The sequence below is a fragment of the Dipodomys merriami genome, unplaced genomic scaffold (genome assembly GCF_024711535.1).
Source record: "Dipodomys merriami isolate MVZ:Mamm:240054 unplaced genomic scaffold, mDipMer1.0.p SCAF_8, whole genome shotgun sequence".
Classification (NCBI taxonomy): domain Eukaryota; kingdom Metazoa; phylum Chordata; class Mammalia; order Rodentia; family Heteromyidae; genus Dipodomys; species Dipodomys merriami.
The window spans coordinates 15,227,342-15,241,449 of record NW_027206401.1 but is presented as its reverse complement, the minus strand read 5'-3'; the positions used below and the strand labels follow the sequence as shown (position 1 = coordinate 15,241,449).

The following is a 14,108-nucleotide window of genomic DNA, read 5'->3' as shown; positions in this document are numbered from 1 at the left end:
TTTGGAAGTTGCATTAGTCTGGTAATCTTACTCATACACTTACTATAAAGTTTGGTAATATTATATAGTTTGGTAACTTTATAACTAAATAGTTTGGCAACCTTATAAATGTCTGAGTCTATCAATACCTTGATGATCTTTTTTTTCCTCCCTTTTTCATGGTCATGGGGCTTGAACTTAGGCCTGGGTATTATCCCTGAGCTTTTTCGCTCAAGGCTAGCACTCTACCACTTTGAGCCATAGTGCCACTTCCTGTTTCCTCCTGGCTAATTGGAGATAAGAGTCTCACAGGGACTTTCCTGCCTGGTCTGGCTTTGAACCATGATCCTCACCCTCCTGAATAGCTAGGATTACAGACATGAGCTGAATATCTTGACTGTCTCTTCAATTATGTAATCACATCAAGGTGTATAATTTTAATATATTCTATTGCTTACTCTTGAAAAATAGTGTTTATTGGTTATATTTATTGCATGTATTGTCCAGCTCATTTTAGGAACAAATAAGTATAACTTTTCTTCTCTCAGGAACTTACTTCTATTGGTGTTAGAGAGAAGATAAAAGCAAATAGACAAAACAACCTGTAAACCAAACAAGGGACCATGTAGTATAGCATAATGGAAACGGGTTGTTATTTCTGCTTGCTTGCTTGCTTGCTTGCTTGCGTCCTTCCCCCGGGCCCCCCCCACCCCCCCACTTCTTTTTCTTCCTTCCTCTTTTTACTTGAGTTGGTTATTTTGGTGATGGTATGTAGTAAATTCTTCTGCCCATGTTGTCTTTCAACTGAGATCCTGTAGATATCAGTCTCCTAAGTAGCTAGGATTACAGTCATAAGCCACCAGCATCCTGCTGGGGACAGTGTTTTTAAATAGAAAACTGTTAAATTAAAGCTATAGTGTGGAGTTTTGCATAGAGGGTGGAAACTAGAATGAACCTCAATAATTTTATAAATTTTGAGTAACTTTGGAGAAGTTTATTTAAGAGAAGAAGTTTATTTAAGAGAAGAGAATCCTATCAACTCAGAAAAGGTAGAATATATATTAGGAATGGGTATAAAAATGTTCAGTTGAGAATATACTGAAGTAATGCTTGATATGTATATCAGTGTTATAGCTTCTTAAAATTTAGCCATTTAAGCTGTTTTTTTTTTTTTTTTTGCTTTTTGTTTATTTTGGGGGGGGGGGTCAGTGTTAGAGAATCAACCCAGGGCTTCTCATATGGTAGGAAAGCAGTTACCACTGAGCTGCTTCACTATTATCCCCAAGTCCTAGCTCAAGTGATTCTTTCTTTCTTTTTCTTTTTCTTTCTTTCTTTCTTTCTTTCTTTCTTTCTTTCTTTCTTTCTTTCTTTCTTTCTTTCTTTCTTTCTTTCTTTCTTTCTTTCTTTCTTTCTTGCTTGCTTGCTTGCTTGCTTGCTTGCTTGCTTGCTTTCTTGCTTGCTTGCTTGCTTGCTTGCTTGCTTGCTTGCTTGCTTGCTTCCTTCCTTCCTTCCTTTCTTCCTTTCTTTCTTTCTTTCTTTCTTTCTTTCTTTCTTTCTTTCTTTCTTTCTTTCTTTCTTTCTTTCTTTCTTTCTTAAAGCAATTAAATATTTATTTTACACAAAAAAGAGAAGGCAAGTTTTTCCCGCTTGTTGAAAGAAAAGCAGAGTTAACTTCATAACTCTGCTAGTAAAGGGGCATATATGTCTTTTGACATTTTAAATATGAGAAAAAGATTAAATATCAATAATACCATGAGCTTTTCACTCTAGAAGGCTTCTTATAAAATGTATTAGAAAATCTTCTTTTACTAGTTACATCTTTATTCTTTATATATATATATATATATAGACACATATGTATATATATAATTGTAAAGATACTGTACAGTGTGGTTACAGTTACATGAGTAAGGTAATGAGTACATTTCTCACCAGCATTGTTACCCTCTCCTTTGTTTTTCCCCTCCCACCCCTTCCTTCCCCACCTCCCCAACTCCTCTACCCCCTCAAGTTGTAAAGTTAGTTTTCAATGTAGTTACAATATTGTTACAATGAGTCAATCTGTATCCTTGTTTCAGCATTTTGTTATTTTCCTTTCCCTCCCCAAATCAGAAAAAAAAAAAGTATATACAAGATACAGTGACAACAGGGGTTATACCATGGGAGAAGAACATACAAAAGAAACAAAAAAAAATCACATAGTACATTAAAAACAACAACTACAAAGATAAAACCTCTTGTGTCCCTATCTTGGGGTTCATTTCACTTAGCATTATCTTATAAGGTCATATGTACATAGCTTTTGACCTTTTCTGCTTATCTGGTAAGATTATCCTAGACATATACTAGTTATTGCAAATAAGGGAAACCATGGGACCTGTGTTTCTTTGGGTCTGGCTATTTCACTTAATAAATTTTTTTCAAGTCTTTCCATTTCCTAACAAATGGGGTGGTGTCATTCTTTCTGATGAAGGCATAGAATTCTATTGTGTACATACATATATATATATATATTTTCTTGATCCATTCATCTACTGAGAGGCATCTAGGTTGATTCCATATCTTAGCTGTGGTGAATAATGTTGCAATAAACATAGTTGTGCTGGTAGCTTTAGTGTGGTCTTGTTTGTGATCATTTGGGTAAATGCCCAAAAGTGGGATTGCTTCGTCCTAGGGGAGCTCTCTGTGGAGTCTTCTGAGGAACCTCCATACTGCTTTCCAGAGTGGTTGAACAATCAAGTGACACTTTCCTAATACTGGAACCACTTGCCACAGGTGTCCAACATTTATATTTATTAGAGTTATGCAAAATCAAATTTAGTTTCTCAGTTAACTAGCCATCTGTAAGTGTATATATACACAAGTGAAAATAAAAAGATATAGAATATTTCTACTTTCACAGAAACTTCTATTACACAGTACAACATTCAGTTTACATTTACATATAAACATTCAGTTTATATTATGTTGGGGAACCATTAAAAACAATGAGGCTGATACAATAGCATAAAAATACTCAACATTTAAACCTGTAAGCATCCATCCATCCATCCATCCATCCATCCATCCATCCATCCATCCATCCATCCATCTGGTGTTACATATAGTAAGTGGACTAAAAACAGCCTGTCAATATAAATAGGAAGTTTGCATGTGTTTAAAAATGCCATAATTAATATGCTTTAAGTTAGTTACATGGGTACTAGTTTCATTGCCAAAGAAATAGAGGGTGAGGTGAAATAGATAACTTTTTCATTAGGGTAGCTTTTGAAGGGAATTCAGTTTGATTTCTCATGGTACTTAGGGATACAGAAGATAAGTTGAGGATAGAGGAGTCAAAGCAGGAAAAGTGATGGGAAATTATCCTGTAGAAGGTGAGTAAGATCTGAAGCAAGTATGTGTGTTGCGGGAGGGAGGCGGGGGCGGTCGAGGGAAATCATAAACATTAAGAGATTTTGACATTTGATAAGTTGGTGATGTGAGTATATATTTTGATGATTCCAAGTTGTTTTGAAGTCTCAGAACTTTTTAGGTTATTTAGGGATAGTAGGCATGACATTGATTTAGTAATTCAATATCTGTTGTTCAGTTGTTAACTCTATGTGAGAGACGCTTACACTCTCTGGGGATGCATCTGGGAATGAAATAGAGTCCCGCTATTTTAAGATTGCCTTCACTGAGGTGATGAATATTTTATTATGTGCTATTGCTTTTTAATAACTGGTGATCAGTGATGAACTTTTACGTAATGTATCATTAAAATTTTTTTGTTGCTAATAATATCCAAATGTTAACTCTGCCAGTTGTAAACATGATGATGAAAATATACAAAACTATTTTTAAATACCATGCATTTATCTTCTTAGAAGGATACATAATGATCTATTTTCAGAGTGTGTTAATTTTTCAGAAATGTATGATAGCTCAGAAGACTCTTTCGCCTGCAAACCTCATTGCTGCAGATAATTGTAGGAAAGTCTTCCTAATCTTATAGCTGAAACTACTGAACTCTCAATAAGTTTTTGTTGCCACTACCGACCAATTCTATGATGCCAGTGGCTAAGTTTTTCTTGATAACAGTGCTAGTTGCTTAAGTGAAATAGCAACATTTCCTATAGAGAAATGGGTGTCAAAGATGACAATGACTACTTTGATATACAGATCTTAACTTTTTCTTACATAGCCTATGGAAGATCTTAGGACTCAGATTAATTACTACTACTGTAGTATGAAATGATGCTCACAAGTAACATCCATTAATGTTCTCAGGTAATTATAAGTTTTCTATTGCCTTTCCGACTACTTTGTGGTAGAATGAGCTGATACATGATTTCTAAAGAAAAAGCTATCTTCTAAAGGACTGAAGTTCTCCTTGTACTGAGATCTTACTATGAAGAGCATAGAGTGCTGACTTTTGGATAATTGGGAGGCTTTAAAAAGTTTATATAAGTTGGAAAGATAGTGCAAGAATGGCTTAAGATGTGCTGAAATGCTGTCTTCCCACTGACAGATCTTTGCCATGTGGTCTTTCTCAGCCATATTTCTCTCTTAATAAAACTTTCCTATGATCTTTCAAAAAAACTACATATAGTTCAAATAAAAAGGAGCACTTTGTGAATGGTATTAGAGCTGAATGGGTTGCTACAAACAGGTTTAAGAACATGGATACTCCTCAAACTCTTCTGGTGACATTTCCATTACATTTAAGTTTTTTTTTTCTTTGTTCACATTTTCAGTATTACAGTTTTTGGAGCATTTTTAATTACATGTATTGTATTTTGAATAGACTAGTTAACATCAGACTAGACCTGCAAGAGCATATTTGGTTTCTGTACATTAGCAATAGTCACTCAGTTCAAAATAGTACTCAGGATGGGTGTGGTAATATTGTTAAAAGAACTGTTTTGTACAATATTAACATTGCTTGGGTAGGGGTTTTTTCCATGTGTGTGTGTGTGTGTGTGTGTGTGTGTGTGTGTGTGTGTGTGTGTGTGTGTGTGTGTGTGTGTGTGTGTGTGTATGCACGCACGCCTCAACATTATGATTTTAACTCTTCAGTGTATTCATATGAATACATACTGGATTCACTGTTGAAGTTTTAAAAGCTTTATTGACTTATAATTGCCTCATATTTTAATTTCCAAGTTAAAACATCATTCTGATCAGATCTGGCTGTAAGTTCTGCTTTCAATTTCTTCCGCTGGCAATTTCTAATGCTGAGGTACGGATGACAAGTCATTCCAAATCCCCACCCCCACCCCCCTGCCATGACTATAATGTCCCGCCCCAAACAAGATGTCAGATGACTGCTTCATCTGTAGTGATAGAGTTCCTTCACATTTTCTAGAAAATAGGGACCTTAATAGTACATCAGACATACCTTCTCCTGACATGATATGCAGGGTCCAGTGTGTCTTTTTCTTACTCTGTAACTTGGATCTCTGAATGGAGCTGCCGTGGCAATGCAGCATCTATTTTTATCTCATCTGTGGAAGCCCAGTGTTCACTAAGTGATGCTTGTCTGGGTATATACCAGTTCATTTTTATAAACATTCCAGATACATATGCGTGCATGCACACATGTGCTCTCTCTCTCTCTCTCTCTCTCTCTCTCTCTCTCTCTCTCTCTCTCTCTCTCTCTCTCTCTCATAGCATCTCACAGTATCAGATAACAATATAAGTACTGGTTTCCTTGAAAAGAGAGTAATTTGAATGATATAGTGCCTATTTAGACCCAAAGTTATTACTGAAATAATCAGGACTTTCTGGTTATAGAGTAACTTATGAGAACAAAAAGGCTTTGTCTGTATGTCCTTTAGAAAAGTTTACCATTGACTAACCCTATGCAGCTGAAGACTTATTTTTATTGAGGGCTGATTCTCTACAATGGTGGACCATCTGGCACTTCAAAACATCTGAGACTTCCAGAGACAAAAATGATTGTGCCTGGTGGTATTAACTTTCCAATACACAGATGCTACCACCATTCTTGCAATGGATAGTACCTAGAAAGATACATGTTTTGTACTCAGGAGTTTTCTGTTGATGTTAATATTGTGAGGAAGAAGTAGCACATTATATGGTGAATTTTTCGCTATTTTATATTTAAGTTGTAAATAAGTGTATTTATGTAAAAATGAGCATCCTTCTCTAGACATAACTTCAGTTCTTCTCTCAAAGGTAACCACTACTGTTGTTGTCTTATAGAGCTTTCCAGATTGTCTTATAGAGCCTTCCAGCATTGTCCTAGATTATACCTTCCCATGGACTATATTTCTCTCTACTCTTTGGTATATCTGCCTACATGTCCTGTTTATGTAGCATTCACTAGAGATTACATGTTAGCATGCCTTTCTCTTTCCATAGTGGTACAGAATTCATTCTGTGAACCTGCCATGATTTATTTGCACATTTTCCTGTTTATGGACATTTAGATGGCTTTTTGCTATGTCATGCAGTTCACTGTGTGTGTGTGTGTGTGTGTGTGTGTGTGTGTGTGTGTGTGTGTGTGTGTGTGTGTCTGTGTCTGAATCCCTGCGTGTGTCTATGTGTCTGTATGCACTGATACTGGGGCTTGAACTCTGTGCCTGAGCACCTTAGCTTTTTACTTAAGGCTGGTGCTCTACCACTTGAGCTCCACTTCCAGCTTTTTGCTGGTTGATTGGAGATAAGTCTCTTGGACTTTCCTGCCCGAACTGTTTCTGAACCATGATCTTGAGATCTCGGCTTCCTAAGTAACTAGGATTAAAGGTGTGAGCCACCAGTTCCTGGCTCAGTGAGTGTTCTCACTAGAATCCTAGCAGTTGTGTTTTGGAGCCAAATTTGTATGTGTTTTTACATTTGATGGGTGTTGTTGAATTATCCTATCTTCCAGTTTGTCAGATTCGAACAGATTTTAGGAAATTTAACTGTTTGGCCTAATTCTGTCAAGTACAGAAATTCTGTAGTCTCAGCCTACTGGTTTTCTTATAAGCTGCATACTACTTGGTCTGGGTTTACTGCCTATAAAGAAATTTGGGGGGAAGAAACAAAAACAATGTAGCACTCGATACCCAGAATAAATGTATGAGATATATAAGGTAAACACAATGTTAACTCTGGAGGAAATTTTCAAAAGGAAAAAAAAGGATGATTATTCTCTGTGACGTTTTGGGAAGCCCCTATCTTTAAGTGTTTCACACAGTAAGTGTGCTGAGTGGCTATTTTGAGTGTAGAATTAGAGAGAATTCTAAATGGGACTCTAAGCCAGGACTTTGGTAGAAAAGTGGTCAGGCCGTATTGAAGCAGCGATTCTTCTATGATCATATTAACCTACAAGCATCAGATCGGAAAAAAAATCCTCCGCTTAGCATTGAACACAGAATTATAGCTGCTCTCAGGGGGTTGTTTTGAACTTCCTTTATGTTCACTCGATGTTGTTCCTTAAATACATAGTCCGATCATAAGAACAATGCCCTTCTGGGAAGAGGACCAGCATTTACACTTGTGAGTGAAAATAGTACTTTCAGTTTTGACATTTTCTTTATTATGATTAAAATCTGTATTTTAATTTTGGCCTTTATTTTCTAATCAGGGCAGCCATGGAAAGTTGGGGTGGGGGAGGGGCACTTCTTTCCAGAGCCCTGTGTGATTTTGTGGCAACTCTCCAGGCTTGAGCTATTGGTAGACACCTGGAATTTTGAGGTGTGGCTGCTTGATATGCTTTCAGTCTTGTGGACTGCTTTATTATTATTGTCATCATCATTATTATTATTTTAGGAAGGATGTGGTTTAGAAACATTAGCTTGTCTTGGTGTTCTTTTTAGTCACCTCCTACAGTGCGTTCTGAATCATTAAATATTTAGAAGGTGGTTGTAGCTGACCCCTCACCTGCTGACTCAGTCAGAAGGACATCAGCTGGCATTTCTAATCCTGAGAACCACTTTTTCAGCCACCCTCTCCCCTCAGAAAGAACAAGCCCTTTGTGCCTTTTAACATGTCACTTAGAACATTCTGGCTGCGGGTATGGAAATATATTAAATAATAAACCTTTTTCTTAGGTATCATATGTTTTTATCTCCTAATTGGTACTCATAGCATTATTGAAATAGATGGTATTTAGTGGAGAAGTGACCATTAAAAAAATAATTCTTTGTATACAAAGTATATTGCCTGAACTTCCTGGGATAAAAGGAAACTTCTCCTTTCACTCAGGAGCCTTGGGCCTCCATCTCTGGGTTGAACCTTCTGCCCTTTAGGGCTGTATATTACCCTAAATAGCTAGCAGCTGACAGACCCAACTGCCGGCTGATGTGAACTGGAAAGCTGTAACGGATGGAGTGGGCATTCCTCATGGAACCTCACGGGTAGTAGATGATGGGTTGAAGTTCAGATCATTTTATTTTTGAATGTAGACCACCTCCTTCCCAAGTAGATAGGGATCTAGGAGGGAGAATTTCTTTCAGAAGAAATACTCTGGATTGTTCCTTGACTGGGAATGACCACAAGAAGTCAATTTTCCTGTGCATTCCCAGAGCTCATTTAGTAACCAGTCAGGGGCCATGGGGCCAGTACTGGCAATCACCTATTGACCCCCATATGCTGTACTTTAGACTAGACTCCTAAAAGCCTTCTTTTTGTTCTTTGTCTTTGGCCAGTATAAAGAGACACCTGTTAACTTTTACATAAAACACATACTTAAGTATTACCAGTTTTTTTAAAATTGAATTTTGTATTTAGTGGGAAGAGTAGTGTAAGATTTGCTGTATAGGAGTAAGTTACTCGTTTTTGTCTACAAAGCAGACTGCCTATGCCTGAGGAATCTCTTTATTGCCTTAATAAAATTACTAAATAAGTCATCTTACCTATAGCAAAGCATATGAAATATAGTTTTAAACTGCAAAACTTTTTAAATTAGCCTAACTTTGGAAGTTCTTGCCAAAGCTAAATAGACATATGGACAGTGGAATGTGCTTTTTATTAAGTAATTTAGATTGGCCTTTTTTATTGATTCCATTACTGGATTTTCCTTTGTTTCTCCGTTGTTCTAGAACCTTTGTGTTCTCATGGAGCTAGGCATTTATGTTTGAGATGGTAGCTTATTTAGCAAGAGATTTCTAGGATTGATTGTCTGTTTTAAATTTATTCTATCTTCTAAGGATTAGTGAACGGTTTATTTGTACACACTAAACTGTCAAAATGTCAGCTACTTCGTCGAATGCCATCATCCACTTTATTAAGTCTCCTGGTATGATATGTGACTTCCATGGGTGGCTTCTCATATGATATTGAGATTACCAGAGATACTCTATCAAAGAAGTGCTTGGTGAAAACAGGGTATGGAAATGTAAAATACATTACCGGTTCATATTTTATATGTTGACTGAGAGAGTATTATTATTTACTGTTATGAAATTCAAATTCATAGTAAAATGTTATTTTTTATAAAGGCAGGTTGCATTTCACAAGGCTCAGTTTTAATCTGTCAGTTATCAAAGAACACATTATTTCTGAATGATATATTCAATATTTAGCTATCTAAATTTTATAGATTATTTTTGGGTTTGTATATAAACAAGCCATTTATCCATAATGCTTTAAAAAGAACATTTAAGGGTTTGGGGATATAGTTCAGTGATTGGTTGTATGCTTAGTTTGAGAGATTCCCTGGCCTTAAATCCTAGAATGAACCAATGAATGAAGTAACTTCACTAATTAACTAAAATATGATTGTTTTCCGGTGCCTCTAGGAAGGGTTCTGTTAGGGTTCCCTCATCTTGATATTTGGGGCTCCTCAAGTCATGTAGTATCTTTGTCTTGGTATGAAGCCATTCCCAGATGAAGAGTCTACTTTCAAGGAAGGCGATGGTCTTCTCTCCTCTGGTGCTTGGCAGGATTTGTATTTAATTTCCTCTTCTGAGATATGCATGGCGGATGGCATGTTTGCACATGTCTCTGATCCCAGTCCCCCAGAACACTGGGTGGTAGCTTGGAAGTTTGCCCAGCTGAGAAAGATTGTTCTTTTCTCTCCCTTCTTTTTTTCTTTTTTTTTGGTGGTGGTGGTGGCCAGAGACTGGTGGTTTCTTTTGTCTTGTATTTATGTAAAGAGTTTATTTGCTGCTCTTGAAAGATCTCAGCATGTGCTCCTAGGTGGGGGGGGGGGGGGCGCGAAGAAGGGGGGGAGGGGCCCAAGCTCTAACTGTGACCTGGTCAGTTTCTGTAAGTTTCCTCCTATCTTTTTGATAGTTGGTTTTCAAGCCAGTAGTTCTGTTTAGAACCAAATTGCAGATTGTGTGTTTACTGCCAAATTTCTGGATAACCTTGCAATTAACATGATTGTGTTGAAATCCATAGTATCAGAATCTGTGTCTGAATTTGGTGCTCTGAGGTGTAAAACACATTCTTTTGGAAATTCCATAAAGCCATTTTGCCCCTAGGAACATGTAGGTTTTTTTTTTTTATGAATCAATAATGAAACTATTTGAAAAAAATCTGTCAAATTTTGTATAAATGGACATATGTAAAACACATGCTATCTAAATGCTGATATGAAAATAAGTTGGATATGGTGTAGAAAGAAAACTGTTTTGCCAGTCCAAAGCAATCATTACCTTGTATACTGTTCCTGGTAGGTTTTTACTCTTTCCTGCTGTTAAATGGAATCCCTTTCTCCAAATGATTAAACAGGGCTAACAGTTTTTGACATTTAAGCAATTCAAATAGCCTTTTAGGAGATGAATCATCTATTTTAAGAGATTTCCCCTTCCCTTGTTCTGTGCCCTGATGTGAAAAGTAAACAGTTCTATGAAGATGAACATCATTCCATTTGTGATCTGTCACCATTAAAAGCCCTGAATGTTTACCATGAAACGCCATACACACTAGAGCAATACCTTTCATTTGGACATTCCTTTGTCATACTTAGCCTTGTGTTCTAAATAGCTATGCAATACCAAAAACATCATAGTTGCTTTGGAATCCTGACCACAATCTCATTACAAAGACTTTATCCTTTGGGCTGTTACATTGTAATTCTTTTGGCATGTGATTTTTTGCATCAGAAACAAGAAAATTCCCCCATGAGAACAGACTGAATGACTTTTAGTGGTTTCAGGGAGATCAAACAACTTTTCTTTGAAAGGTATTTTCCTCATCATTTTATCTTTAAATAATAAAAATTAATCACACCTGCTTTCTTTTGTGACTTGTATTGTGTCAGACATCCACTCCCTTTTCTTTCCCTGGGTGGCCCCTCAAGGGTTTTGTGTGTGTGTGTGTGTGTGTGTGTGTGTGTGTGTGTGTGTGTGTGTCTGTTGTGTGTGTGTCTGTGTGTGTGTGTGTCTGTGTCTGTGTATAGATCTGTTCTCCATTCAGGATTGAGACTATGTAAGAGATACTGTACTGAAGTTTGGGGCTGGGCGGCCTCCAGGAAGTGGGAGTGAGCTGCACTTCAAACTGTGCGAGGGGTGGTGGAAAAGGAGGATGCTGATTAAAATAATAAACAACTGCTGGAGAGAGACTTAGATTACCACACTGCTCTCAGATCAGCCTGGGGAGCTGTGGGAGCTGACTGACTGCTCTCCTCCAGGTTCAGACCCTACAGGGGAGGATCATGAGGGAGTCGTTGCTCTGAGCACTTTTCTCCAGAAAGATATAGAACAACTTTTTAAACTTTTAGTTCTGCTGCCTTGACCACAGCATCTCACAGGCCTGGGCAGACCTGGAGAAATGGACGGAAACTAGCTTCATGGTTACCATAGCAACCTGGCCTGCTGGGTGTGTCTGGCGGAGTGGGAAACCCGTGGTGGTCTCCCTCATGCAAAGTTTTGGAGTTTCTTAAAGCTTAAGAGATGGACACTTCGTGTTGGAACTCTCCAGAAGTCATGCTTTTTTGAAAACTGGCTTTTTACCAGGACTTTTTTTTCCCCCTCTCCTCTTTCTGAAACCAGTCTGCATGGAAGAAGTTGGTAATACTTGGCTCTTTTTTTCTTTTTCTTTTCTTTTTTTTTTTTTTTGCCCCTTTTTCTCTTTCAAGTTTCCAGGCTATAGCTGCTGCTTTCCCTCCCCCCCCCCCCCCCGCATGTAATTGAGACCAAATTTTAAGCCTGGACCCAGTAGAGAAAAGTGGTGGCCTGCAGGTCATTAGTGAGGTGAGCAGAAGGGGGTCCTGGGATTTCCCAGAGAAAAAGGAGAGCATGCCAGTCTCCCGGCACTCGGCTTCCAGAAAACACAGGAACAGGTCTATGCCTTGTGTGCTGCGAAGTCCATGAAAAAACGGACCCACGGTGAGGTGGCTAAGATGTCCCAGCTCACGCTGCTATTGCTGCTCATGGACCATAGCTCAAGGGCAAGGCTTGTAAAGGATTTTACAAAGGATTTTAAAGTATAGCCAGAAAAGATACGGCTTTTAGAAGTTGAACGCTGTTGTCCGAAGGAAGTTTGCCAGAAAGATGTAGGACGATGATTGGTCTGAACTTCAGCTTACGGGAATTGCTGACAAAATTTGAAAAGGTATGCAAGCACAAACTTCAGGAATGTACTTTCCCCCCCTTTTTTCCCTCTTCTTCCCCCTCTTCTCTTTTTTTGCTTAAAAATATGCATTTCAGTAGCATCTCACTCTGTAGCCTCCTGGGTTCTTTAATGTTGTTTATAAGAACATAAAAGTGTTCATTTTGAGACCCTCTTTGAAATTTTTAAAAAATGTTTCATTTAAGGAGAACAATTCCTTCGGTCAGAAGGCATCTGATGCCTGTCAGTTTTAGAATTCCACATCAGAAGAGATGATTTGTATTTTAAGTCGTGTGGTGATGGTGATTTAATTGGAACTTATTTGAGGGGAGGAAACAAAGCAATAACTAAACCCAGCAACAAACACTGGGTTTGGATGCCAAAAGTCTGACTTCATCAGGTGTGGGTTGTTTTCCAGACTCTGTAGGCTTGTTTATCTCCGGCTGCAGTCTGCCTGCTCTCCAGCCCCATTCCAGTTCTGAGCCGCAGGACCAGCCGCATCAGGGTGAGGACCCACAGGCACACCTCAGCTTTCCCTTTCTATCGGAGTGCTTGTCTCCTGTACGTGTGTGACAGCCCTGTGGGACTCTAATGCTTAGATTAGCTATTGTTCATTTAGGACTTTTCTATAGGAAGACTCCTGGCACACGGCAGGGTAAGTCTAGCCTGCCAAATGCTATCCTACATTTACAGTCAAGCAAAACAGAAAACCTCCACGTACCATGCAAGGGCCCTTGGCCCCCTCCATCTTTAGATGTGGAGCACAGATCCTTTTCCAATTTCCATTCCTTAAACGAATAAAAAGGACACCAATAACAAGTTATCCATTGTTATCAGTGTGTTCCATGGCTTTTCACCGTGAAGAACCCTTACCTTGTTGCAAGTACAAATATATCAGCCAGACAAACACGGACTGTTAAAAGAATGATGGGCTTTTTCTTATTAACAATCATAATTACCAAAGGAACAAAAAGAAGTAAAACCATGCCATTTGTAACGTTTGGATGCCTTTCTGAAGGGATTGCCATCTTTCCTGGCCTCCTGAGACAGTTGGAAGACTGGGCAGAAGTTAGTTACTCCTTGGCTGGTATTGCCTCCTCCCCTGCTCCCAACTCTCAACCACAGACACCCCAGCTTGTACCGCTGTGGACTGTGCTGGTAATCCAGTGTGGACTTTGGCCTTTCTCTTTAATAGCTTTTTACACATCTACATTCCTGAGGATGAAAGATGGTTCACAGTTCGCAGGCTTACCTCTTGGGAAAGGGCCTGGAAAAGAAAGGAGTATGTCTTACCTAAGGCAGCTGGGAACAGCAGGTGACAAAACTTTATGACCCTGAAGAGGTCTGTTATCTTGTTTTTGTGTAGCTTTGTCAGAGTCTTCCTGAAAAGGGTTTAGGGCATGTGTTACATGAATAATTCATTACTTAGACCCCCTGCGAGGAGGTAATGGTGGGCGGGAGTCTAACTTCTGTATGTAATTGCTGTTATTAGTCTTAAAGCTCAGGTCAGATTCCAGAGGTGAGTCACCTGCTTCCTGCAGCTGCCAGCTACTTTATTGACAGTTTCAAGTTCGGGCTATATTCATATATTTCCTCTGAACTCCCAAACCTTAATATCTGCATATTTCTTTTTACTTATTCTA

At 38.4% G+C, this 14,108-nt stretch overlaps 1 protein-coding gene across 10 annotated transcripts in view; it reads left to right on the top strand.

Annotated features, from left to right (window-relative positions):
* Positions 1-14,108, top strand: part of Utrn (utrophin) — a 427,285-nt gene that overhangs the window by 272,995 nt on the left and 140,182 nt on the right. The window contains exon 1 of one of the 10 annotated variants that reach the window (XM_070010733.1): positions 12,348-12,468. The exons of 8 other annotated variants lie outside the window; for them this stretch is intronic. In XM_070010733.1, coding sequence (XP_069866834.1) covers positions 12,418-12,468 — 51 coding nt within the window. In that variant the 5' untranslated portion in view covers positions 12,348-12,417. Of the gene's footprint in view, positions 1-12,347; positions 12,469-14,108 lie in introns of those variants that run through there. One more of the 10 variants, XM_070010732.1, reaches the window with a different exon arrangement.